Source organism: Pyrenophora tritici-repentis, chromosome 1 (assembly GCF_003171515.1).
Source record: "Pyrenophora tritici-repentis strain M4 chromosome 1, whole genome shotgun sequence".
Lineage (NCBI taxonomy): Eukaryota > Fungi > Ascomycota > Dothideomycetes > Pleosporales > Pleosporaceae > Pyrenophora > Pyrenophora tritici-repentis.
This window is the reverse complement of record NC_089390.1, coordinates 1609863-1635519: the sequence shown is the minus strand read 5'-3', so window position 1 is coordinate 1635519 and position 25657 is coordinate 1609863. Positions and strand designations below refer to the sequence as shown.

The following is a 25657-nucleotide window of genomic DNA, read 5'->3' as shown; positions in this document are numbered from 1 at the left end:
CTGACAAGCAAGACAAAACATGAATCGAACTCCACCGAACCATACGAGTGATGATTGCGAAATATGCGAATATGCGGCTCTGCGATGACGGCACCAGTTGCGGACGGGCCGAGTCATGGATGCAGCGTGGGGCACGCTAGGACAGAAGCCGGCATAGCGTATTCCGCTCCTGTGGGTACTTTGTCCCGTCGACGTCGAGCCATCTCGTGTTCCAACGCGTCTCCGCCACAACAGCAACCGCGGACGGCAGACTCGCAAACATGAAGTTCTACATTGACAATCTTCCCGTACTGTTCCCGTATCCGCGGGTATATCCAGAGCAATATGCCTACATGTGCGATCTCAAGCGCACCCTCGACCAGGGCGGTCACTGCGTTTTGGAGATGCCTTCAGGCACGGGCAAAACCGTGTCGCTGCTCTCCCTCATCGTCGCTTACCAGCAGCACTATCCTGAAAAACGGAAACTAATCTACTGCTCGCGTACCATGTCTGAGATCGAAAAGGCCTTGGCTGAGCTGAAGGCGCTGATGAAGTACCGTACTACAGAATTAGGCTACGAAGAGGATTTCCGGGGTTTGGGGCTGACAAGTCGAAAAAACTTGTGTTTGCATCCCTCTGTCAAGCGGGAGAAGAGTGGCACAGTCGTAGACGCAAGGTGTCGTAGTCTGACAGCTGGCTTCGTCAAAGAGAAGAAGGAGCGCGGAGAGCCCGTCGAACTCTGCGTCTACCACGAGAATTTGGATCTTTTAGAGCCACACAATCTTATTCCACCTGGAGTTTGGACCTTCGATGGCATGCTGAAGTATGGCGAGCAGCAGAAGCAGTGTCCATACTTTACAGCTCGTCGCATGATGCCCCACTGCAACGTCATCATCTACTCATACCATTACCTGCTAGACCCAAAGATTGCAGACAGAGTATCGAAGGAGTTGTCCAAAGACTGCATTGTCGTCTTTGACGAAGCTCACAACATCGACAACGTGTGCATCGAGTCGCTCAGCATCGATCTAACAGAAGATGTGCTACGTAAAGCAACAAAAGGAGTCAACAACCTGGATCGCAAGATCACCGAAATGAAGAGCAGCGATGCCGAAAAGCTGCAGAACGAATACGCAAAGCTAGTCGAAGGTCTGAGAGCCGCAGACGAGGCGCGCAACGAGGACGCCTTCATGGCCAATCCTGCCCTTCCAGATGACCTGCTCACAGAAGCTGTGCCTGGCAACATACGGCGAGCTGAACACTTCGTTGCGTTCCTCAAACGCTTCATTGAATACCTCAAAACACGTATGAAGGTCCTCAACGTCGTCGCAGATACGCCCCCGGAATTCCTCAAGCACCTCAGAGACCTAACGTTTATTGAACGAAAACCGCTGCGGTTCTGCGCCGAGCGCCTAACATCACTCGTCCGAACTCTCGAACTCACCAACATCGAAGATTATCAGCCACTTCAAGAAGTCGCTACGTTCGCCACACTAGTAGCCACCTATGAAACCGGATTTCTATTGATCATCGAGCCTTTTGAATCAGCGACAGCAACAGTCCCGAACCCTGTATTACATCTAACATGCCTGGACGCAGCTATTGCTATAAAGCCCGTCTTTGAACGCTTCTATTCTGTCATCGTCACATCAGGAACCATGTCACCACTAGATATGTACCCACGCATGCTCAACTTCAACACGGTCGTACAGGAATCCTTCACCATGACTCTTACGCGGAAATCTTTCCTCCCCATGATCGTAGACCGTGGCAACGACCAGAACCAAGTCACATCACAATTCGAGCACCGCAACGACCTGCAAGTCCAACGAAACTTCGGCAACCTACTGATTGAATTCTGCAAACTAACACCCGATGGCGTCGTAGTCTTCTTTCCATCATACCTCTACATGGAAAGCATCATTTCCGCATGGCAAGGGATGGAAATCCTCGATACAGTCTGGAAATACAAGCTCATCCTCGTCGAAACCCCCGACGCACAGGAAACAGCCCTCGCACTAGAAACCTTTCGCACCGCTTGCAACAACGGCCGTGGCGCAGTCCTGCTGTGTGTCGCCCGTGGTAAAGTCAGTGAAGGCATCGATTTCGACCACCACTACGGCCGCACTGTCATATGCATGGGCGTACCATACCAATACACTGAATCGCGTATCTTGAAAGCCCGCCTTGAGTTCCTCCGCGAAACATACAGGATCAAAGAGGCCGACTTCCTTTCTTTCGACGCAATGCGACATGCCGCCCAGTGCCTCGGTCGCGTCATCCGTGGAAAAGACGATTACGGCATCATGGTCCTCGCCGATAAACGTTTCAACAAGAAGCAAACACAACTTCCAAAATGGATTCAACAGGGCCTGGATGCTAAATCGACCAAACTCTCAATCGATCAGGCTGTTGGCGCGGCAAAGAACTTTCTCAAGGATATGAGTATTCCCTGGTCGCGAGCGGAGCAGGAGGGGCATTCGTCTTGGAGTTTGGAGGATCTAGAGGCGCATCAGAGGAAGAAGGTTGCACAGGGTATTTCGGGTACGGATAACCCGGCCATGCGTGCGTTGGAGGGTAGGGCCGAGATCGAGCATGTAGAGGTGGAGGAAGTTGATGAGTTCGGTGGCAGTGCGGCTGTAGATGCCGTCATGGCGGAAGTGGATGCGTAGGGCGGTAGTAATTGTAAGCCATATGAAATCAAGTGTACGGATACAAAAGCCAGAGACGACGAATCCAGTTGCGGGTCAGCTGTCAAGGAACTCTTGGGTTACCGTGAAGCATACCGAGGTTACTCATACTATTCGTGAAATGAACAATTTAATGCATAAATGGTCTGCTGTCTTGCTGTTCTGCATCACCTTGTGGCACCGTGACAAATACCGTGATCTGATATGCGAATGTCGTTGTGGCATGTGGCCACGCAGAAGAAGCAAACATGCATTCGCTAAGCACACCGCACAAATGAATACAGTAAATAAACAAAGCATGATGATAGCATTTCAGGTAGTAGTAGTGTGGAGGAAGAGAAGAGAGTTAGACTTGAGATGACAAATACCAACGCACTCACAAACACCATACCAAACTCCTTGCATGTAATCACAAAACAAGAATGTGCAAATATGGTCTTTTCCACCGCAAAGACCAGAACACAAACTAGGAACGCACCATGCCCCAGGTTGTAGCGACAGATGTGACTTCATCCCTTCCCAACCGCGTGATCGAATCATGTCTCTAGGTCTCCATGTCCATGAATAACCATTTCTCGCTAGTCAGCTCCTCGCCTCCACTGAACTCATCGAGCGTCGTGAGACCAAAGCCGATCCAACCTAAGTCTTTCGTCAAGTTGTTGCGCGCGGCTTGGTCGACCTGGCGGTCGATGCAAAGGACAAGACGGTCGCAGGAGAAGTAGTCGACCTCGCAGAGTTCGAGGAGGGCCATGAGACTAAGCACAGTTAGTAACGGGATTGCGAGTGGAGTGGACGCGACTTACCCAGCCTTGATATCTCCCTTGATGACCGGCTCGTCGAAGAAGACGAACATGGCCCTTTGGTCCTCCTTCTCAGCGACAAACCCGCGGAACCTAATTCCGCCAACATAATCCCACATCTCAATGTAGTCCGTAATCGAACCCTTTACCTCGTCAAACCGCACCATTTCAGGTACGTCTGAATCGGAAGAAGAATCCGAGTAGCGTCTAGCATCGATACCGTAGTCGTTCGTAATCGTAGCAGTTGCAGTCATGTCGTTGTATGGCATACCCATCACAAGCGAGTCCTGGCGATGCTGGCTCCCCTCACCCAGGAAAACAGATCGCAGTGTCTCGCAGAAGAGTCTCTCACACTCTCCCGTGATAGTATATGCTGCCCCCCCTCTGCGCGCCTTTCCACCTTTAGCGGTGGACGCGTGTCTGGCGGCGAGGGGGGGACTTGAAGGGGGTGATGGAATTCCCTGGGCATCATTAGTATCACGCGTAAAATAGTGCATCCGCAGTATAAAGCCGATCAAAGGCGCAGATAGAGGACGACATACCGAGCTGACCTCAGGAACACCACCCAGCCCCGGAAGACGGGGTAGTGGAGTAATGAAAGCCCTGGAGGCTCGCGGTGGACGCGTTTACTGCATAGCAGCTGGCGCGGACGTTGCTGGCGGACGAGTACGAGTGAATGCTACTATTACTACTCGTACTACTACTGCTTCTTTTCGACGCCATTGCTACAGTATTGCCACGGTTGGATCGCGAGGGTGTTTTAGAGTTGGTAGATATGAGTAGGGCTCGAAGATGGTAGTGCGCAAGTAGAGCAGTTGACTGAGGATGGTGCAAGCGTGGTGTGGTGACGGCTGGCTTATGTGAACGTTGAAGTGAGACGAAGTTGGAACGACGGAGGAGGAGATGGGTTAAAGCCTTGTGGAGTCTTGGCTCGTGCGGGCACCCGGATTTTTGACTGGTCAACCACTAGCGCTAGAATCTTCCGCAATTTCGCAACCTCGGTCAAAGCAAGAGTGACCCTGCTTGACTGCGGAACAACAACGAAAGAGTCAGATGGAGTACGGCAAGACACGCAATAGTATACAGGTATTGGCAAGGGCATCCACGACCTAGATATGGCACAGGAGCTGTTACAGAAAGGTCATAGCACCAGACACGTCATTTAAAAATGATGTATTACTACATTCGCGAAACCCCACATAACTTTTTCAGTGTAGCTTCCTTAGCGAAAATTCACCCTGTGGCAACATCGCCTCGCTATATCACATATACATGACCCCTTAAGGAAAAGACATTGGCGAAGAGGACTGAGAGATCCTTCCTCCTTGCACATATCTAACGAAGCAGCCCGGAAATTATGCAAGTCGGATATCTCAGACGACACGCTATGCAGTGAAAGCAGACAAAAGAGGAAAACGTCTAGGAAGCGAACGCATGCAGGTCCACTGAGTTCTGCACACAAGTGGAGCAAGGCCCCGTTGTTGTACATGAGCAAGTGGACCCCGTTGCGCGTAGTCGGGCAATTGCTGGCAAGAAACTTTTTAACCGACCGAGATACACTTGATGTCGAAGATCAAGTCAGAGTTGGGTGGGATGTCCGGAGGCGCACCCTTCTTGCCATAAGCCATCGCCGCGGGGATAGTAAGACGACGCTCGCCGCCAGCAGTCATGCCAGCGACACCGACGTCCCAACCCTTGATGACTTGGCCTACACCAAGCTTGAAGGAAAAGGGCTTGCCCTTCTTGTTGGCTGTGTATTTGTCAGTACTTGCTCGAAAAAATTTACCCGGTAAACTCACAGTCAAAGACCTTGCCGCTCTTCAGCTTGCCGATGTAGCGCATCTCGACGCGGTCACCCTTCTTGGCAGCCTTGCCCTTGCCCTCCTTCTTGTCATCAACAATGACACCGCTAACGTTGCGAGGTCCCTTTGCGGCCTCTTTCTTTGCCTCTGGCTTAGGCGCGTCGACCTTGGGGGAGCCAGTTGGGCCCTGTTCGAGGTTCTTAGCGAACTGAACCTTCTTCTTGTCGCTGCTGGGGGTATCATTCTTCTCAACCTTTTCAGCCTTCTTCTCGGGCTCTGTGGCCTGGCCATCGTTCTTCTTCAGCTTCTTGGCCTGCTTCTTGCTGAGCTTGGCGTCACCGTTGGTCTTGCTGATCAAGTCATCAAGAGTGGCATCATCCTCAGACTCCGCGGCACGCTTCTTGCTCTTCTTGCTGGCCTCCACAAGTTTTGGTGCCTCCTCATCGGTATCAACCTCGGTGATCCTGGGATCCTCCATTCCGTCGAGCTCGTCATCCTCTGACTCTTCTAGACCGTCAAGCTCGTCCTCATCAGCAGACATGTCGTAGCCAAGCTCCTCAAGACCGTCGTCCTCGTCTTCATCCTCGCTGTCCTCATCGGGGAAAGCAATGTAGTTACCGGTAACATAAACGTCATAAGTTCCGCTGACGCAGAGGAAGACCTCCTCGCCTTGGCGTACAGTGATGTCGAGAGGCTGTTGGTAGTGCTGCAAAAGCGTCAGCAAAAGCTGGTAAAAGACATACTATGAAAACGTACCTTCTCGGGGTCGAGTGTGCACAGAACAAGCTCCTCTGGCTCATCGTCATCGTCATCGTCATCTTCGTCGTCCTCATCACTAAGATCGTCGTCAGTGACCTTGGCCTTGCCCTTGGCTTTACCCTTTGTGCCGTTGGTCAAGCTGCCGTCAATGTCCATCTCGTCAGCCTCGAGTTCCTCTTGGAGCTTCTTGCTGAGAGCTGCCTGCTTGGCCTTCTTTGACTTAGCAGGGTCGCTAGGGCCGCCATTCTTTTCGTCCTCGCTGTCGTCGGAGTCGGACATGTCGGAATCAGCCTCGGGGAGTGCGCCAGCGGCACGCAGGCGAGCAGCAATTGCCTCAATATCGCCCTCCTCGTAGTCCTCATCGTCGTCATCGTCAAAGTCCATGGGCACACGAATGAGCTTTAAGGTAGCACGAGCATGCTTGTGATCCTCGTCGATTTGCGGCTCCGCGTCTGGGTCAATAGCGGCCATAGTTATTCTGAACTATTTCATGTCAGCGAAAAGTCGCATTTTTACGAATGCGACGGCTGCGCAAATTTTGAGAATCAAGGCGCAATTGATTCCAATCATAGCAGAAGAGGCTTGGGGCAGAGAAGAAGCTTACAGTAGCTGACTGGTCATCTGAGGCCGAGATGGGAATGCCGCCAGCCGGAATGCGACGTCCATAGACGCCGACAGGAATAGCGGAAGACATGGTGAATAAGTTCGCAGACGGATAGTTCTGAAAACTGTCTGCGGTGCGGAGGGTTGGAAGTTATGGGAATTCTTTTGCTCGGGAATTTCACAGCTCGAGGGACAGCTGGGTAGAGCAGATTAATAGCGAAAAGCGAGGAACTTGAGAGCAGCGACTTCGAGAGGTAGAAAAAGTTCGCCAAGCCATGCAGCTTTCTCTTAGCGTGCTTTCACCGCCGGCAGAATGATGGATCGGCCCACTTGGTGCCACTAGCGTGACATAATCGCGGTCCTTGTAATGCGCGCCACAGCACGCGCCTTTCACCACCACCAAGCCAGACCTCGCCATGTCGCAATCCGGACACGCCCTTGACATTCGATCATGACCCCGGCCCCGATGAACGCGCTTGATCCACCACACAACACTCACCATGGGCTCCCGCTTAGAGAAGAATTCCGAGTCGGTACGCAAGCGCATCGCGAGCCACCAGTTCGACAATGAAGATGGCGAAGAGTATCGTGGGTCGGCATTTGGAGGCTTTACCGACTACTTCAGGCGCAAGAAGATAAAACTTCAAAACTTAGATGCCGACATCCGATCGCAAGCGGGCGACAAACCTCAGATCTTCAAGGGCATTGTGGCGCACGTGAATGGCTACACGCAACCATCGCTCAACGACCTACATACCCTTATAGTCCAGCATGGCGGCGGCTTCATGCAATATCTCGATGGGAAGACGACCGTAACACACATCATCGCCAGCAGTCTTACCCCAAAGAAGGCTGTCGAGTTTCGGAGGTACCGCATCGTGAAGCCCGCGTGGGTCGTCGACAGTATCCAGGCGGGCAAGTTGCTACAGTGGAACCAGTACCGCATTGTAGATGAAGGAGAAAAGCAGAAAGTGCTCGCATTCGACAACGGCAACATCACTGCTCAGGCAAACATCAAAGCAAGAGGCTATCGAGAACAGACAGATGCCAGTTGGTATAAAAGTCAGTCGAGGGGCAGTCAGGCGGGTCCTGCTAGTACCCCAAAACCGACAAGTAGCATGCGCGCGCGCTTTTCAAGTCAAAAACAAAGGTTTTCCACACCAGACGACGACATTGAGGATCTACCGCCTTCCCATCAAACAGAGATTGAGTCTTACTCATCGACATCCGCCAATTTGAGTAATTCCACGAAGCTAGTCACACCACCAAAGACCAGCCCCTCACTAGCCCCCGTCGACACAGACAATATTCCGGATGATGCCCATGATAGTCTTTATGCCGGTCCGAGTTCCCCTCCAGCTCAACAGACAGAGTCCGGTCAGGTGGAGAACCCAAAGGAAGCAATGTTCAGCGGATCAGATATCCCCGCTCCCAAGAATAGAGGGCTTACAGCTGAGGAACACAACGCAATACTTTTGCGGGATCCCAAAATTCGTAAATCCACAGTTGTGGATCCTAATTTTCTAGAACAATATTACCGAGAATCACGCTTGCATCATTTGTCGACATGGAAGGCGGAGCTGAAATCTCAAATGCAGGCATTGGCGAGCGAAAAGAGTTTATCGCAAGACGCCAAACAGAGACGTCCGCACGGTGCCGGACGGTACATCCTCCATGTTGACTTTGACAGTTTTTTCGCTGCAGTCAGCTTGAAGAAGCACCCAGAGTACAAGGACAAGCCAGCTGTGGTAGCCCATGGACAAGGCAGTGGGTCTGAGATTGCAAGTTGCAATTATCCTGCGCGGACATACGGAGTCAAGAATGGCATGTGGATGAAGCGGGCTCAAGAGCTTTGTCCAGACCTGAAAATTCTACCATATGACTTTCCGGCCTACGAAGAGACTAGTCGTGCGTTCTACGACGTGATTCTTTCAACTGGGGGATTAGTACAAAGCGTCAGTATCGATGAGGCACTCGTCGACGTGTCTAATCTTTGTATTTCGGTTGGTGGGAGTGACGGCAAGGCACACTCTGAAGGCAGCGTATACCGAGAACAGGCAAAGGCAAATGAGATTGCGCTGAACCTGCGGGATGAAGTGAGATCGAGGACGGGTTGTAACGTGTCCGTTGGTATCGGGGGCAACATTCTCCTCGCCAAAGTCGGGTTGCGCAGAGCAAAGCCTGCCGGTCAATATCAGATCAAGCCAGAAGAGGCCTTGGATTTTATAGGTCAGCTCCAGGTACAAGACCTACCAGGCGTTGCATGGTCGATTGGTGGTAAATTGGAAGGGCTTGGCATAAAACTCGTCAAAGACATCCGTGAACTGACCAAAGAGAAGCTCATTCAGACGCTTGGACCCAAGACCGGCGAGAAACTCTACGAATATTCAAGAGGTATAGATCGCCAAGAGGTCGGCGAACAGGTTGTCCGCAAGTCTGTATCCGCGGAGGTCAATTGGGGTGTCCGATTTGAGAATCAGGAGCAAGCCGATGAATTCATCGCAAGCCTATGTGGAGAGCTTCAAAAGCGGCTGCGCAAAGAGAAAGTCAAAGGGAAGCAGTTCACAATGAAAGTCATGCGACGCTCACCAGATGCTCCTCTTGATCCATCTAAGCACCTTGGTCATGGCAAGTGTGATACCCACAACAAAAGCATACTGCTCGGTGTCGCAACCAATTCGAGCGAAGTGCTCACCAAGGAGGCTCTAGCCATAGTGCGGGGCTTTGCCTTCACACCAGGTGAGCTCCGAGGCATTGGTATCCAGATGACAAAGCTCGAGCTCATGAAGAGCCCTACTGATGGAAGTCTCGACGGCTCACAACGAAGGCTTCAATTTAAAGTTGGGAATACGGAATCGGTTCGTGCGCAACGAGTGCCGAAGAATGTCGAGGAGGACCCAATTCAGGATGACCCAGAAACTCCACGGAAATCCAAATCGGCATACGAGAACGACCATGTTGCATTCGGTGCCCAAGCACTGAACGCTTCAACGCCATCTCAGCGCCCACTGAACACATTGGGCACGCAATTCATTTTGCCTTCACAAGTCGACCCTAAGGTATTGGTAGAGCTACCGGAGGATATACGAACGAAGCTACAGCGTCAGACTCGAGCATCATCACCAACACCCGTACGTCCCCGGGAAACACGCGATGGTCCTAGTACGCCCACTAAAGCCTTACCTCTAGCTATGAAAACACTTCCAACTCAGTCTTACCTCGACCAAGAAATGCTCGCTGCTTTGCCAGCAGACGTTCGCGCAGAAGTCCTTGCCCAGTATACATCTCCATCGCATCGTCCCAGAGGTGCTGATCAGACGATATTGCCTCAATCACCTCGCAAAGATAGAATCATCGGCATTCCAGCAAACAAGCCTACCATACCAGTCAAACGTGGAAGAGGTCGTCCTCCAAGGTCTGCAATGCTCGCTGCAGCTGCTCAAATGAAGGCAATCAGTAAAACAGGCAAAATACTCACTCAGGCCAGTTTCATATCTTTCAAGAACCCTGCGCGAGAGAGTAGAAGTCGGGAAAACTCTGCTGCTCTTAGTGATGAAGTTCCTAAAGCGCCCATCGCCCGGCCCAGAAGAGACGACGAGCTTGACCATGATTTCCTTGCCGCGCTTCCTGAATTTGTGCGCCAGGAAGTTATTGCACAGCATGAAGCCGCAAAAATGAATGCCTTCCAGCCCACAGTGACACGAGAAACCAAGGCTCCGGAAGCACCTGAGCCTGCTCCCAAGATCGAAATTCCTCGTCCTCCAAAGCCCACATTCACAACGCAAAAACTTTCCAAGGAAGCCGATTTACGGGGTGCCATGAAACAGTGGGTAGGGTCATTCACCGATGAGGCTCCTTATGGGGAAGACGTCACCGCACTTGTCAAGTATCTTCACAATGTGGTACTGGAGGAGAGGAATTTGAGCAAAGCAGTCAATGTGGTGAAGTGGATTGATTATCTTATTGGTGATGAAGCGGATAACAAGGAAAGCTTTGCACAAAGAGAGTGGGAAAATGCTCTTGTTTTGATCAAGAATGGTGTTTTGAAGGCGGCGAGAGCGAGGGGCTTGGGTAGGGTGTCTTTTGATTAGATACATGTTCTATGAATACCATTATGAACAAATGAAGAAATATGTTTTTGAATCAGGTGCTGTAATATCGGGACAGGGTCGGAGCAGAACAGCTGCAACAATTTATCGCTTGCTGTATAGTATTGCTATTGGGACGATATCAAAGAAAGAAGAGCACGGAGGGCAAGATGTTCGTTCTTCAATATTAGTCGAGGCATAGCTTTAATCATTGTGTGCATTTGTGAGCAGAAATTTTAGTTTGGGGGAGGTTAGCATGGTACGCGATATTAAAGAGCACACTCAAAGCTATTGAAGCTGCACGCCAACTACATGACAATAGCATTAAATCTAAAACTCAGGAGTACAAGGAATCAGGGTCATTCACGGAGCCTCGTACCCCTCCTATGTGTATCCGTGAATTAGAAAATGGTTTGGCAAGATGTTGTTCTTGCTGTATGACGAACGTGTGGCAGTCACCTCCCACACCTCCTTCCTCCCCACCGGATTCATACAGACTAGAGAAAATTCATCACCTACCTCTGAAAACCTTCTGTTCTTCTTTCATCGCTTGACACCCAACTGCATCCTTCCAACACCTACGCAGCATCGCTGATAAACTCACTAATCATGGTATCCTGGGGCACGTTCCTGATCGCGATTTCCTTGTGCCTGCCTGCATCGACGTCACCCACACCTTCCGGATGGTCTGCTGTCCAACCATTGCCCATCAACACTACCCAGGTCCTAGACTCTGTGCATTCGATGGTGAATTTTGTCTCTTCTTTCTTCACCAGCCATCATGCGCTGACTTTTGTTCTAGATCACGAGGACCCCTTATGAACACTCAATCCAGATCATCATGCAGAAAATTGGAAGCCGGTACTGGTACATATTCTGGCAAGGCCCATCCGGAGTAGCCGTAGAGCTTTGTGGTAGCAAAGTCTTTAAGCCGATCCACAAAGAAGGCCCGTACCGCTACAACTACGAACCCATATATGCACCTCCATTCCCCCCTGAAGTAAGTCTTTTTAGTCCTGCTCTCTCTTTCTAACGTACAGAAAGCTGTCAGCTAATTTTATGGCCATGAAGATGCTTTTTCACGTTGCGTTCCGAGGCAATCCTAAGGAGTGCTTCTACAAATCTACGGGCGTAGATCCTGGTCAATTGTTCTGCGGAAACTACATGATCAACGACTTTGCTCAGGATTTGCAGTACAACGACCCGGTTTACATTTGCAATAATGATGGTTTTGAGTATGCTCGAGGGTACTTCTGCGAGTACTAGCACGATGGAATGGAAAGAGCAGAAAAGCTTTCTGTTCTTAAGATGCCTTGAGATATGTGGCTTGGTTTGGCAGAAACAAAGGAGTTACCAAGCCTAGGCCGCATATGAGCTCGTTCTGTCAAGTCAATATCTAGGCTTCATGTATTCCGAATACTTCCTTATGTCTGTTAAGATGGTCCTACTACACACAATGAATGAACATTCTACCGCAGGCATAACTGCTGTTCGCCGTGAGCGCACTATAGGTGAGAGTTGTCAGAAGCGTGGATATCATCAGCCCACTTGTCTCTACTCATTTACATACTGCTCTTGATTGTCATTAACACTCAGGATCGCTCACTTCGAATAATCTGACGCTAAGAAATTAATGCATAAGCGCTTGGTCTTGCCAAGCGTCGATGAAGAAGTGTTCCTTCACGCAGAAATATCACTCATTTCTCTTACCCACGGCCTCTTTCGCCTTAGTCTTGCCTGTTTGCAGCGCACAGACCCATCAATACCCGAGTATAAATTAGTTTGTTTGCGTCTGCGAGAGCTTTCCTCTCCCATTGTAACCCTACCCCAACCTAAGGAAAGCTACCGGAATACAACCAGCATGCTTTTCTGGATCACCTTCCTCGCCTGGCTCGCTGTCTGCGTCAGCTTCGGTTCTGCCGCACCTGTCGAACAATCAGTCAACAGCACCATCGTCTCAGTAAGTTCAAGCAATGACATTCTAACATTCGATACTAAATCTATTCAAGGCATGGGATGTATACCCCTACTCCCTTCAAATTCACCTATTGCGGTCCTCTCCAATCCAAAGCTACAAGTGGGTCATCTTCCCAGGACCTAGCGGCGTTCGCGTGAACCCATGTGGCGACAACCGCTTTGAGCAAGTCTACCAAGGCGATGGTTTTGGCGCGCTATTCGACGTCATGCGCCAGCCTATTTGGCCTGCGAGATATGACGAGGAAGGTCGAGCGTTGCCGGTACGTCAAGGCCCAAGTTCTATACTGCACTTCATGATTGTCAACTAATCGCGCTTGAACAGTTCGATGTCAGGATCAAGTACAGCAACCACGACAACTGTTTCTATCACGCCACTGGTAGTGACCCAGACCAGTTCCGGTGCGGCAACGATTACATCATCGATTGTAAGACGGATCCGGCCTATGCAGAATATGTTCGGTGCCCTGTGGGAGGGTGGCCCAGATATAGTCGCGCTTGGTTTTGCAACTTCTAGTTGGCATGAGCAACATCTTCCCTGCTCAGACTTGAGAGTGTGTGAAGGACTTTGAGGGCGTAGCGAACAAGGTTCTCACAGCTGTATGTAGTCACATTGACAATAAATCAAGTCGACGTAGTGACATGTGAGAGATCTCACCTCTGCCTCTCCCCCGCTTTGCCCTTGATGACGTACATGTAAACAAACTGCTAAATTACCAATCAACAAACATCGCCAGGTCTTCACTTGATTTCCCAAAACGGTAGGCGTCCCTCTTTCCCTAAACACAGCCACCGTCTCCGCTTTCAGCTAGGCAGCCCCACAAGCAGTCTCTCTCATTTGATATATACCTTGCGCTCCAACCTTTCCGCACTCTCGTATCCAAACCAATTTGCTTAGGTCACCACCACACCCACAGTCTGTAACGCATCCAGGCCACCACCCTCACCATGGCCAAATGGTCCACCCTCCTCCTCGCCCTCATGGCCACCGCCCTCATCTTCGTCTCCACATCCGCCGCCAAGCCCATCCGCCTCATGTGCACCGAAGTCCCCGATGACGATTCCGGCGACATCTCTACGTCCGACAAGCCCAACAACGTAAGTCGCCACACGTGACAACGACGACAGCAGCTAATTCTTACTAGCCCGAACCAGAGAGCGCCAAGCACTCAGTCCAGATTCTGCTCTCCCTCGCCAACGATCGTGACTATAACTGGATACTCTTCCAAGGCCCGGCCAAGATCCCTGTGAGCCCTTGTCCTACGTATCCGAAGCCATTCGAAGCTGTTTCCATGTCGCCTAGTATTCACTACCCAAAGGACACTATCAAGCAACCTCCTGGTCCTCCGGCTGTAAGTACTTCCCTTGGCATATGTATAGTGTGTGCGAGTGCAGGTTCGATGGGATCTGACTAACGATGTACACAGATGTCACTCGACATGGACCCCTGGGACGGCCGTACAAACTGCAAGTGGGTGACTACAGGCGGTAACGATGCTGGCTTGGTCCAATGTGATGATTACGCTTCTAGCTGTGCGAAGGACGGACAGTTTATGGATGGCCCTATTTACTGTCAGGGTGTGTTCTTTCACCGCGCGTTTGCTTGCGAGTTCTAGCTTGCTGGTGGCGTAGTGTTGGTGGAGATGCATTAGGTGATCTAGTGTAATTTTGGAAATGGATGGCAATGAGATAGAAAGCTGACGGTGGAGTCTTTTCTTGTCTTGTCGACTCGAAGAAGAGGCTTTACGGTTGAAATAGCGAGGCATCGTCAAAATGCTATATACGTGATCTATCGTGCTTTCTGTGTGTTTTGTTAACTCTATTACTTGTCTCGCTCCTTTTTCCAAAGTCAGCCCTTCACCATATACTGCCCAGCTTTACTTGCAAGTAGTTGTATGTACACATCAGCCGATAACGTACAGCAGTGTAGCCTCGACCGGATTTACAACAATATTACTATTACTATAATACAAACGATTCATCGTGCACCATCAAACGTTAAACTGATATAACATATCCAAAATCATGATTGACCGCCCACAACAGAACAAAAAGAGCTTCTTGCAGTGGTTACCTCTGTGTCTGAAACCAACATCTCGGGCCCTCCTTAACAACATAAGATCCCTCGTCCAGTAACTGTCTCTCCTTCTCCGACCAATCCACCATCTTCACCGCAGATTTGAAATCAAGATCCCCGAGTTTCGACTCGATACTAACAAGTCCTTTTGGGGAGTACGACATCTTGATGAAGAGCGAACAGTCCCTGAGCGTCATTGCCAAACGAAGGTTATGTTCGAATAGCGCAGCGCCCTGGAAACTATCGCGTGGCCGGCAAAGCACACCGAAGGGGTCGAGTGTACTTTGCAATTTCAATAGATGTCTTAGTAGAGTGGAGCCTTCACCGGCTGTCAAATAGGACAGGAGACCTTCAGTCATGGCTGCAAGCACGGTTTGAGAGGACGGGTTACGGTCGCTGGCAGGGAATTGGCGTGCAATGGTTGTGCGTGCCCATGGACGGAGTATAGCTGCGTTCCCGTGAAGCAGCTGGAGTGGGCAGACGTACGCATCCCTGTTCTTGGGGACCGAAACTTGCATTGCACATGTGCGGCAGCGTAGCGCTTTTGAAGGTGCATTGGGTGATTGGGCGAGCCATTTGGGCTTTACTTCGAGCGTTATCGACTGTCCCGGGATGGGTGACATGTCTGGTAACAGAATCCCCCATAGTGTACGGGGCTTTGTGCTGGTAAAAGTTCCGGTTTCCGCGCTGTTGTACAGGTGCTGCATTACTTCTGGTAGCAACAACACACCCTCATGGTACATCAGATGCTTGGTCAGATCCTGGGTAAGCTGGACTGTGCTAGTTGACGGTACATTTAGGTTGCCAACGGTCTCATAAGTGCCTGGGAGAAAAAGCGGACGAATGGCGTGCTCAAAGCCGTGGATGATTTCAGTCGAGGTCAGGTGCTTGGCGCCACCTCTCGGAACGCGGACGACGCGGTGCATAAAGTGCTGACGATGAAGCGGTGTGGCCATCTGAGACGGGTCGTCCTCCTGTCGTAACTCGGCGAACAGAAAGGAGGTTGCGGAAGAAGCATGTTGCCAGGCGTGGATTTGGAAGATGACGTTTGCGGCACCTTTGTTGAGATATTTCAACGTCACTCGGAAATCAGTGGGCGTAGTGGTTGAGGTTTGCAAGCAGCGAAATGTACGGGCAGTCCCTTGGTCGGCAAAAGCGCGGCGCATCTCATCGTGTGCGAAGGGCATGACAGCCATGGTTTGTGAAGTGGTGGAAGAGGGAGACGGGTGTTCTTGGTAGCAAGAGCATCTCAGCAGTTTGTGGGGTACGCAGCTGGTAGCTACCGTGGGCACATGGGGACGGAAGGGGTCTTGAGAGTGTATCGTGCCTCACGTGGCTCTTTGTGGTCGCACCGGAGAGGTAGATGCGGACGCGATGACGCGCGTGTACCGTTGAGCAAGGTTGTCCGTGGAAGCACTGTCGCAATGCTCACGTTGGATTGAAGGAGGCCGGATATGTGAATCAATCATATTCGCTCTGCTTCTCACAGCCTGGCTTTTGTGGCGCTCCAAAGGCAGCCTCAGCTTGTCGGTGGTCGACCGCGTGTCTGACGTAATCTGCTGCAGCCCAATCACGAGCCCGATGCTTTCACTCGACATTGGACGTTGGGTTTTGTGTCTCACCGCTTGCCGTCTGTCCTATTGAACTACTGGATACTGTTGCCGGATGCCAGATAACTGCCAACTGTACAGTACAGCCTGTCCAACGTCACCATGCCAGCACCCTCGCCCCTTCCAACCAAGCTCTACAAGATTCTCCCTTCCGCCCCGCCATCACCTCTGCCTGAGCGCCTGCCACTCTCGTCTCTCGACCGCAACGATGGCTACATCCACCTATCAACGGCGGAACAAGTTCCCGGTACTGCCGACAAATTCTTCGGCGACGCCTCAGAGCTGTGGCTGCTGAAGATCAAGTACCATGTGCTGGCGGCGGGTACAGACGGCAATGGCGAGGTTGTTGCCGATAACAAGGCCGAGGTCAAGTGGGAGTATGTAGGACGAGGATGCTTTGCGCATCTCTACGGAGCCGATCTGGGCAGTGGTAATGTGGAGAGTGTGCACAAGGTGGAGAAGAAGGGTACCTGGGCAGATAGCTTGAGCTTGGAGTGGTAGGTGCGGGCTTCAAGTCATGCACATCACCACATGTGTCAAAAGCGAACTAGCACGACATGTAAGCATTTGTGCCGCTATTGGGTATCTATCAAACGCCAACTGGATGAGGGCAGCAGCAGTTCCAGGTATTCTGACGCCATATCCCGAAATAAATCTAAAGCACATTTGATCCAGACTCCCTGCAATATAGCAAACGCTAGGTGAACAACAATACTTCATGCACTCAGCATGTCTCTCGACATCAGTCTCTATCTCCGACGAAACAATGTACTCTAACTGTTCCGTCTTCACTTCCACTAACCACTCTCTCGTCACTCAAGCCCACACAGGTAACCGGCCCGGTGTGTCCCGTAAGCGTTCTTTCATGCTTACCCGTCCTCGGATCCCAGATCTTGATTGTCTTGTCCTCAGCCCCACTGACTAATCTCAGCGAGTCTGCTGCCAAAGACCAGATGCCTTCAACGTGTCCGAAGAAACGGTGTACGCAGCGCCCAGAAGGCACATGCCAAAGACGTATTGTGCCGTCGAGCGAGCCGGTAAGCATATATGATGGTGGAGAGGGACGAGACGGGTCGTCAGGGAAGAATGAAGACTCTTCGCTATCATAGTTGGTATGAGACGAGGAAGATTGTGGTTGGGCGAAGGACTGGGTTGTGTCGGACGCCATTGAGGCTGTGTCGGAAGTGTCGTTGTTGGCATTGGCAACAAAGTCGTCTTCGTCAATTTCGAAGGCTTGGGGAAGGGGGAGGACTTGCTGTACTTGGCCTACGTGGCCCTCGTACGTCTTGATACACTTCATCGTATCCAAGTCCCAAAGTTTGACCGTCATGTCGTCTGATGCCGAAAAAAGGGTTCGCGAGGGCACATCAATCTTTACAGCGTTGACCCAGTCGGCGTGGCCTTCTAGAGGGAGGCGTGTCCTCTGCTTAAAGTTGTGCACTTGAATGGTGTTGTCGGAAGATGCAGATGCTAGAATCTTGCCTGCATAGTGGAGCCCAATGACCCCTTGGCCTTGTCTGTGGCTATGCAGGGTTTGCATGAGCGTACCTGTCCGCCAGTTCCAAATCTTGATGGTGCCGTCCAAGCTTCCGGTCCAGAGCTTGCTGTCTTCGAATTGCAGACATCGAATGCCCTTGGTGTGGCCAGTGAGTGTCCGTATCTCCTGTCCAGTATTGATGTCCCACACTTTAACTGTAGCGTCATAGGAACCGGTGATGAGGACCTCGTCGTCAAACTGAAGACACATGACGCCATTGCCGTGGCCTCTAAATGTCCGTGTCGAGTATCGCCCGTACTTCCAGTTGCTGCCGACCTTGTAGCGATCTTTGTAAACGTCTTTCCATGGCCGCTTCCTGGGTATTTCGACACCTGTACACGGTCGCTTACTCGATGCTTCTGGTAAAGACAAGTCTTCAGGCATGGGGCGTTTGGAGCCAGTAGCTGAGTCGGAAACATCCGAGAGGCGGCGAGCGAGCATAGAATATGGCGTCGAGGTATCCGGCTGTGGCGCAATGTTCGGCGACGCCTCGTTGAGCCCTCTCCCAGATGCACGCAATTGAATCCGTCTCTTTTCAAGCCGTAACCGACGTTGGTCTAGGAGCGGCAGTCCCCAGCCGCACTTTGTGCATTTCCTGTCAATATGCTGTTCACACATCTTGTGCCAAACTACATCATCGTCGGCCAGTTGGCGCCAACGTCGATTGACTTGAGAAGCTTTGCATAACGAGGTTGTGTCCAGGTAGCATAGGATCTTGAAGCCCAGTTCAGTGGGCAGTGCGCCGAGAAAGTCGATTTTGATAAGATTCCGGACAGACGAGGAGATGAAGGAGAGCTGTGGAAAACAGCATTGTGCGAGTATGCCTTGCAGCATGAGATTACGGTGACGAGACGGGGCCGCAGAGAAGAGTGACCAGACGTTTGCGATACTCTGTTGGTCTTCTTGGGATTCCCTGCCAAGTTCCTACTGCCGTCAGTATGCGCCATGGCAAAATGGCAGGGAAAGAAGGACAAGGACACGCACTTCTTGTAACTGTTCCATCGAGGGCTCGTCTGCTTGCCGTCGACAGAGTAGATCGGGACGATGGCGATAACAGAACTTTGTATTTGCAGTGGGCGGACGCTCGTTTTGGCCGTCGCCGGTGGCGCCGAGAGGGTTGTACTGGTGAGGAATGTGTTGCGCCAGATATGGCGTGATCATCTTCTCCATCTTTTTCGACTTGTCGTGATCGTGGTCAATCTCGTGGTCGTGATCGTGGTCGTGGTCGTGTCCATGCATCAGGGCGGCGTGAGTGGCAGGAACTTGGGTGCGCCATGAGAGACGTCTTCTTTTTTGAGCGGGCGTGGAGTTATATGACGCCATATTGGCAACTGAGAAACCTCAGGAGACGCAATGCATGTGTATCGCCGTGGGTGTCGCAATCCCGAGTCGAAGAAGCATCTTCCGAGCACGCAATGCGCCCATGCTTCTCCGCAATTGCCCAGGTGGACCCTGGGCTCTGGCCTACGCTAGTGCCGCGCTAGTGCCGCGCTAGTGCCTCCCGACAAGTCACGTGGGGCTGAGGTCACCGCGGTCCCGTAAACTATGCAGGTACCCAACTATGTACCTTGATGCTGGTAGGACCACGCCTTGTCTTGCTCAAGCTTCCATCTCATCTCGCTCCGCCCATCTTGCTTCATTCATGGGCCGTATCGCCGGAATGCGCTTGCATCGCTGAAGCTGAAGCTAGCCATGTTCTCCGACAGAGAATCTCCGCTATCTTCAGCAAGCAGTACTGCCTCTCTTGAGAACAATGACTCTCTGACGCTCGAACACCTCGTCAAGCACTTTGTCGCCGCCAAACGCTCTCTCAACACCCAGACGGTACTATGGCGTGCAACCGATATCGTCAACACAGCACGCGAGCTGCTCGAGGAGAATGCAGTCCTCGCTGCTAAGAATACAGCCACGCGCAACCTGGTCGAGCAGCAGGTGGATGCGCTGGAAGCTGTTCGTCGCGGCGTCGACGTGGTAGAAGTGCAGGTCCAGGCCGACTTCAAGCAACTCCTCCACGATGTTGATACAGCTTTCGCTGGCCTCAACTCGACCCTCGCTGTACTGCGGGAAACGCCCATCGAAGCCGTACTGCAGCCTCACGGTACCCCGCAGAAACACCTTTACGACTTCATTGACAGCGCTACCGTCTCTAACCTGCAGGCTACACTGCGCGCTTGCATCGACCGTTACAACCACGCTCATGCAGCGCTAGATGACAGTTCTGACGCCTTTGACACATGGCTGGACAATCTCCACTCGTCCATCACGAACGTACCCATGACTCCTGCGACGACATCGAATCCGAGCCCCATACCGAGCCTGTACCGTCATCTCGAGGGACATGCCAAAGAGGCTGCTCAGGCCTTCCAATCACTCGTCCAACACTACGATCTGTGTATAACAGCGTTGCGACACACCGAAGGAGGATCTGCTGCTGCTACCCAGGCCACAGGTGACGCGCCAGTTCACTCGGCCGATCATGGTGCTGTACCCCCTGAACCCATGAGCGAGCAAGAACGACGCGATATGCTTCATGTTGTGCAAAAAGATGCGCGCGAAGTCGATCACGTCGTGAATGAAATACAAGAACGAGGCTCAGAAATGACCTTTCTCTTGAGCCAGATTGAGAACCATGTCAACCACTTGCGGAGCGAAGCATCGGCTCTCTCCAGGGCACTTGACATCATATCGCACATGACTGTTCAGGTCAAAACCTACATTGCCGCATCACGTTCTTTTCATACCTCATGGCTCCACGACACGCGCCCTAGCCTCCTAAACGGCATTGACGAGTGGGAGAACCAGCGCGAATTTTACGAGCGCTTCGACCTTGCATACGCCGAGCTGCTCGTCGAAATAGCCTCTCGGCGTCGACGACATGAGAAGGCGAAGCGCAAGGCCGAAGAAGCGCAGAGAGAACTGGACAGGTTACATCTCGAAGACGAGCGCGCAAGGGAGCAGTTTACTTTGGCTCAAGGAGACTTCCTACCGCTGGATATATGGCCAGGTCTGAGAGATCCGCCGAGGCAGTACGAAGTTAGGGTCGTGCCCGTTGCTGGGAATGAAGAGGACAATGATATACAAGCAGCAGGCGATTGGGGCGACGGCAGAGAAGGCGGTGGTGGCGGTGTACAAAGCATACCACAGCTCGGTAGAAACGTAGTCGAACGAGCTCTTACAAGAGTCAAGAGACGAATGTGAACATGCACTTTGTTTGTTCTTGATTTTCATCACGCGCCTGGCTTTCTTCCGTGCACAAAGTAGAACCTAATGTACAAATGCACATCCCTTCTCCGAATGTCAGCAACAACTTTGGCAATCAGCACACGGCACTCTGCTTCACTCCAGCCCATGACCTTGCCCATGAGGCCGAGGGTATACGGTTCTATGCCCATGGCCATGTGTTCACGCTGGTACCTGCCGATTTCCTTCATACGGGCGTCCTTTGGCCACGGCCCGAGAGGAATCTTGACAACTTTCTCATTCACGTCGACAAAACCCGCATCAAGCATCTTCTGCTTCAGCGCATGTCCCACGCGAATGTCTCTCCCCCAGGTCTCAGCAGCTTCATGACACAGTATCTGCCAGTGCACCATATCCTTTGCCGTCTCTAGGGTGCCATCATCACTCTCACACAAGGCAAGCGGCTCCTGGAACTCGACCCAGCCTCCGGGCTTGGTATGGGTAAATGTCTGCTGAACCAGCTTGTCCCAGTCTGAAATTCCGCCAGACAGGGTACGGCAGTGGATAAAGTCAAATGCCTCGTCTGGGCTGTAAACCCACTCGGACTCTGCGTCGTCAATATAGAATTTGACATTCGGCGGCACCCATGTCGGCTGTATGGGACTTAGGTCTGTTCCTATGACTTCAGCGCCGGGGTGCTCGTCTGCAAAGTCAATGGCCCAAATGCCAGTTCCGGTGCCGATGTCGAGCACGCGCTGGGGAGAATGGGGAATAGGCGCATCGTAGAGCTTTCCCCCGAGAATGAGCAGAAATATGTGGTGCAGCAAGTCGAGACGATCCTGTTCCTGCTCGTCATTGGGCAGGATATAAGAGCCCGAGCGGTAACCGTGGTAGCGGCGGCCGTTTATATATTCGTAGTTTAGGATTGTCGAAGCGAGGGATGTAGATGCCGTGGAGTTGCCGCCGAATGCCGAGTCGCTGTCGCTGTTGCTTGCGGTATCGACGTCTAGGTGTAAAACAGATTGAAGGTTCCCACTGGCATTATTATCATTGCTGTCCTCATTGTTTTCATCGTTTCCGGTATTCTCAACGTTCTCCTCGTTGTCGTTGTTGGCTGGCGGATGCGATACGCTCGTGTGGGCGGGGGCGGCCGCCGACATGTCGTGGAGCCTCTACTAACTGTCGTGGTGGGAGTGGCAAGGCCAAGTCAGATGGGACGCAGGGCCTCGCGGGGTGTGTGTCGCCTTATACGATTCCCGAAGCAATTCCCGTCTGTCGTGGCATGCCGTGCGGCGAGGTGCTAAATGACGGCTCCTTCCCCTCGCTCAACAGCCGTGCTTTGGCGACTAGCGATATGTGGGAGCGCCTGTCCCGGAATAGGTACATACATCACTCTCCACTCTTTAGCCATATCGCCGTTCCTTGTCATAGGTGGCCACGCGCCGTCGAGCCGCCCGTTCGTCCGCCTCGTGGTATAGAACTAATTCTGGCTGGATGCGCATCCCGACGCTTATCACCACACCCGGAGGATAGCATGACGGATTGGTCGGCTTGCCTTTGCATCACACCACACGTAAATCAGTTTGAAACTGACCCTTGGAATACCGCCGGACAGCGGCGTATTCATCATGTGGTGAGCCTTGACGAGATGTGTGGTGTCAACGCCACGTGACGGAATTCTACGCGCAGTCCTGCAGTACAGCCTTCGAGCATGCATGCAGAAGCGTAGCCTCACTAGGAAGACGTCGGATACTAACACGCTAGGCTTGTAACACTCCGTATCGGACCGCTCCCGACAGGCCAAGGGCGAAAAGTGGGCGATACCAGACATAACATGTGGCTTGCTAAAGAGAGAAATGATTGCCGCAATCCTACTGATTGACATACCGCGTCGGCCCTATGTTCCTAGCAAACCGAAAGACTAACGTAAGACGGTTAGAATACCAACGCGATAGTCGATCAAAACAGCATGATGTGCCTTCGCTTCAACAAGGTAAGCAGAACCCGGCTCTATTCACGGGCTTGAACACGTAGAAACCTTGGCAGTGAAGAGAACTACGCGGGGAAACACGAGGTGGGGAGACTAATTGGGTCACATATTCGGAAAGCTGCTCCCACAAGCATTGGCTTTCCTTCACTTTGGCCGTAGTATGCTGTTCGTACTGAATGTGGCAGCACGCCGTCGAGCTGCATGTTTGCCTGCGTTGTGCCGTCACTCACCCCGCCTCCAATGAACCAAGTAACAAGTAACTCACCTGTAGCCACTCACTGACGGGTCTGGTCCCTGCAGCAGTTGGGCCTTGGTGCACGGCCGAAGTTGAATACACTCTAAAGAGAACTACTTCCCCTGACCAATCCTCTTTTTCTTGACACACGTTCCGACGTCCTGGCTACTTAACCCTGGTCTCCTAGTCAAACTTCGACTAGGTTATTACAGCACCAATGCCCACGCTACCGCTCCTCTGTGCGGTGTCGTTTATCGTCTACGTATTTGGCCTTTATATCTATCGCCTGTACTTCCATCCACTAGCGGCGTTTCCGGGTCCCATGCTTGCAGCAGTGACAAGCTGGTACGAGGCCTACTATGAGATAGTTTTGAAAGGACGGTACTCGCCTCAAATCTCCAAACTGCATGATAAATATGGTAGCTAAATCCCAGTTTCAAAGACTCGTTTCCTCGCTTTGCTGACATGGCATGTGCAAGGTCCAATCATCAGGGTTACACCCAATGAGCTACACATTCGCGACTCGCGCTTCTTTGAACAAGTATATCCCAAAAATGTGCACCTTGACAAGGAAGGCTGGGACAAGCGTTTTGGATGTAGTGGTGGTTTACTCACGACTGTAGATGCCCAAGATCACAAAAGACGTCGTGCAGCTGTAACCCATATGTAAGTCAGCAAAAGGTTCTTAATTCGCTCATAGAGACACAGGATACCAGCTCATAGATACCATTACTTCAAACTCATCCACGAGAACCCCTCCTCATGTACCCATCAAAACAATGTCTCCCACAAACACTTGTCCACACAAGCCCAGCAACATACACACTAACTACCCACCGCACAGGTTCTCCCGCCGCTCCATTCTTGACTTCATCCACATAATCTACCGCCACATCGACACCCTCTCGGTGCGCATGCAAGACTTTGAAGCCCGCAAGGAACCCATCAATCTCACCCACGCCTTCCCCGCTCTAACCGGTGACATCATCATGGACTATTTCTTCGGCTTCAACTACGATCAACTCAAGCACCCGGATTTTGAGTCTTTTCATGATGCTTTCATTAAGATTGGGGGCGTGGGTCATGTTGCTACACAGTTTCCAGCGATTTTGCCTGTAAGTATGTTCGGTAAGGTGATAGTTCAGGAGGTTGTTGGTTTAGCATTGGATTTCTCAGGATGAGGAGGGGAGATATTTTGCTGACGGGTGTGTTTTGCAGATTATGAATAGTATCCCGGATTGGATTACGGAGTGGTTGCAGCCTGCGACTAAGACAGTGCTCAAGTTTAAGCGGGTATGAGGTCTTTCTTTTCAATCTATTCCGATGATATATCTATATTCATACACTACATTCAAACCTTGATCATGTCATCCGATTATAGTGTCAGAAATGCCCACATGTCACGTCCACCCTTTCTCCTAAGCCCCCCTCCTCCTCTCCCACACTTCCGAGGTCCTTTCCTCAAACTAACTCAACCCCCACAGGACCAATGGACCCTAATCGGCCGCACACTCTCGGGCGATACGCTGAAATCTAATGACGCCCCCCGCACAATCTTTGACGAAATCCTCACCTCCCAGCAGCTCCCCGCGTGCGACAAAAGCCACCGCCGCCTCGCCGACGAAGCCCAAATCATCATCGGCGGCGGCGTCGCAACAACCGCCTTCTCCCTCTCCATAGCCGCCTACTACGTCATCGCCACGCCACGCATCTACGAGCGTTTGCACCGCGACCTGGTCGCTGCGTTTCCCAACCGCGATGTTATTGAGCTGGGGCCGTGTGAGAGAATGCCGTATTTCAAGGCGGTCGTGTTGGAGGCGGTGAGGTTGAGCTATGGGCTTAGTGCGAGGAATCCGCGGACGTTCAAGGGGGAGTTTAGTTATGGCGGGTGGGTTATTCCGGGCGGGACTTGTGTTGTGAGTTCATTATTTTCCTCCTTCTCATCGAATGTACTGCCGACAGCCTGGCTAATATTTTGCAGTCAATGAGTATACCAGAAGTCTCCCACGACGAATCCATATTCCCTCAGTCTCTCGAGTTTCTCCCAGAGCGCTGGCTCGACGACTCAAAGACGGAAGATGGAATTCCGTTAGAGCGTTTTATGGTGTCTTTTGGGAGGGGCACGCGCTCTTGTATGGGCATCAATCTAGCGTATGTGGAAATGTATCTTACGCTTGCTATGATGTTTCGCAGGTATAGGTTTGAGCTGCATGAGACGACGGTGGAGGATGTGAGGGTTGGACATGATTTCTTTATTCCGGTGACGCGGCTGGATAGTAAGGGGGTTAGGGCTTTTATGCAGAGGACGGAGGATTAGGGGGTAGGTGATGCTT

The 25657-nt window shown here is 51.7% G+C and overlaps 14 protein-coding genes across 14 annotated transcripts; 8 read left to right on the top strand and 6 right to left on the bottom strand.

The window, feature by feature from the left end:
- Positions 1-260: 260 nt before the first annotated feature.
- On the top strand, positions 261-2651 carry PtrM4_006450 (TFIIH basal transcription factor complex helicase subunit; the record flags this gene model as incomplete). The annotated part of the gene is made up of 1 exon (XM_001930650.2): positions 261-2651. One exon carries the CDS (start codon positions 261-263, stop codon positions 2649-2651), a length of 2391 nt encoding a protein of 796 aa, XP_001930685.2.
- A 562-nt stretch (positions 2652-3213) lies between these two features.
- On the bottom strand, positions 3214-3723 carry PtrM4_006440 (ornithine decarboxylase antizyme; the record flags this gene model as incomplete). The annotated part of the gene is made up of 2 exons (XM_001930649.2): positions 3214-3424; positions 3473-3723. The coding sequence occupies 2 exons, from the start codon at positions 3721-3723 to the stop codon at positions 3214-3216; spliced, it is 462 nt and encodes a 153-aa protein (XP_001930684.1).
- A 1287-nt stretch (positions 3724-5010) lies between these two features.
- Positions 5011-5812, bottom strand: PtrM4_006430 (uncharacterized protein; the record flags this gene model as incomplete). Its single annotated transcript, XM_066102799.1, has 2 exons — positions 5011-5219; positions 5269-5812. 2 exons carry the CDS (start codon positions 5810-5812, stop codon positions 5011-5013), a joined length of 753 nt encoding a protein of 250 aa, XP_065965001.1.
- A 215-nt stretch (positions 5813-6027) lies between these two features.
- PtrM4_006420 (uncharacterized protein) lies at positions 6028-6724 on the bottom strand (the record flags this gene model as incomplete). Its single annotated transcript, XM_066102798.1, has 3 exons — positions 6028-6062; positions 6423-6513; positions 6635-6724. Coding segments are annotated over 3 exons (216 nt in total), but the record flags the coding sequence as incomplete, so codon positions are not given.
- A 409-nt stretch (positions 6725-7133) lies between these two features.
- On the top strand, positions 7134-10724 carry PtrM4_006410 (DinP, Nucleotidyltransferase-DNA polymerase involved in DNA repair; the record flags this gene model as incomplete). Its single annotated transcript, XM_066102797.1, has 1 exon — positions 7134-10724. One exon carries the CDS (start codon positions 7134-7136, stop codon positions 10722-10724), a length of 3591 nt encoding a protein of 1196 aa, XP_065964999.1.
- Positions 10725-11330: 606 nt separating this feature from the next.
- PtrM4_006400 (uncharacterized protein) lies at positions 11331-11987 on the top strand (the record flags this gene model as incomplete). Its single annotated transcript, XM_001930645.2, has 3 exons — positions 11331-11468; positions 11524-11721; positions 11766-11987. The coding sequence occupies 3 exons, from the start codon at positions 11331-11333 to the stop codon at positions 11985-11987; spliced, it is 558 nt and encodes a 185-aa protein (XP_001930680.2).
- A 595-nt stretch (positions 11988-12582) lies between these two features.
- On the top strand, positions 12583-13247 carry PtrM4_006390 (uncharacterized protein; the record flags this gene model as incomplete). Its single annotated transcript, XM_066102796.1, has 4 exons — positions 12583-12681; positions 12731-12958; positions 13021-13123; positions 13213-13247. 4 exons carry the CDS (start codon positions 12583-12585, stop codon positions 13245-13247), a joined length of 465 nt encoding a protein of 154 aa, XP_065964998.1.
- Positions 13248-13643: 396 nt separating this feature from the next.
- Positions 13644-14311, top strand: PtrM4_006380 (Atrophin-1 multi-domain protein; the record flags this gene model as incomplete). The annotated part of the gene is made up of 3 exons (XM_001930644.2): positions 13644-13793; positions 13841-14047; positions 14123-14311. The coding sequence occupies 3 exons, from the start codon at positions 13644-13646 to the stop codon at positions 14309-14311; spliced, it is 546 nt and encodes a 181-aa protein (XP_001930679.2).
- Positions 14312-14765: 454 nt separating this feature from the next.
- On the bottom strand, positions 14766-15968 carry PtrM4_006370 (Ins-P5-2-kin domain containing protein; the record flags this gene model as incomplete). Its single annotated transcript, XM_001930643.1, has 1 exon — positions 14766-15968. The coding sequence occupies one exon, from the start codon at positions 15966-15968 to the stop codon at positions 14766-14768; it is 1203 nt and encodes a 400-aa protein (XP_001930678.1).
- Positions 15969-16484: 516 nt separating this feature from the next.
- PtrM4_006360 (uncharacterized protein) lies at positions 16485-16883 on the top strand (the record flags this gene model as incomplete). Its single annotated transcript, XM_001930642.2, has 1 exon — positions 16485-16883. The coding sequence occupies one exon, from the start codon at positions 16485-16487 to the stop codon at positions 16881-16883; it is 399 nt and encodes a 132-aa protein (XP_001930677.1).
- A 241-nt stretch (positions 16884-17124) lies between these two features.
- On the bottom strand, positions 17125-19089 carry PtrM4_006350 (WD40 repeat protein; the record flags this gene model as incomplete). The annotated part of the gene is made up of 2 exons (XM_001930641.2): positions 17125-18843; positions 18904-19089. The coding sequence occupies 2 exons, from the start codon at positions 19087-19089 to the stop codon at positions 17125-17127; spliced, it is 1905 nt and encodes a 634-aa protein (XP_001930676.2).
- A 522-nt stretch (positions 19090-19611) lies between these two features.
- PtrM4_006340 (APG17 domain containing protein) lies at positions 19612-21117 on the top strand (the record flags this gene model as incomplete). The annotated part of the gene is made up of 1 exon (XM_001930640.1): positions 19612-21117. One exon carries the CDS (start codon positions 19612-19614, stop codon positions 21115-21117), a length of 1506 nt encoding a protein of 501 aa, XP_001930675.1.
- Positions 21118-21146: 29 nt separating this feature from the next.
- Positions 21147-22259, bottom strand: PtrM4_006330 (methyltransferase; the record flags this gene model as incomplete). Its single annotated transcript, XM_001930639.2, has 1 exon — positions 21147-22259. One exon carries the CDS (start codon positions 22257-22259, stop codon positions 21147-21149), a length of 1113 nt encoding a protein of 370 aa, XP_001930674.1.
- A 1387-nt stretch (positions 22260-23646) lies between these two features.
- PtrM4_006320 (CypX, Cytochrome P450) lies at positions 23647-25641 on the top strand (the record flags this gene model as incomplete). Its single annotated transcript, XM_066102795.1, has 6 exons — positions 23647-23743; positions 23804-23990; positions 24169-24439; positions 24543-24617; positions 24809-25240; positions 25306-25641. 6 exons carry the CDS (start codon positions 23647-23649, stop codon positions 25639-25641), a joined length of 1398 nt encoding a protein of 465 aa, XP_065964997.1.
- Positions 25642-25657: the final 16 nt, after the last annotated feature.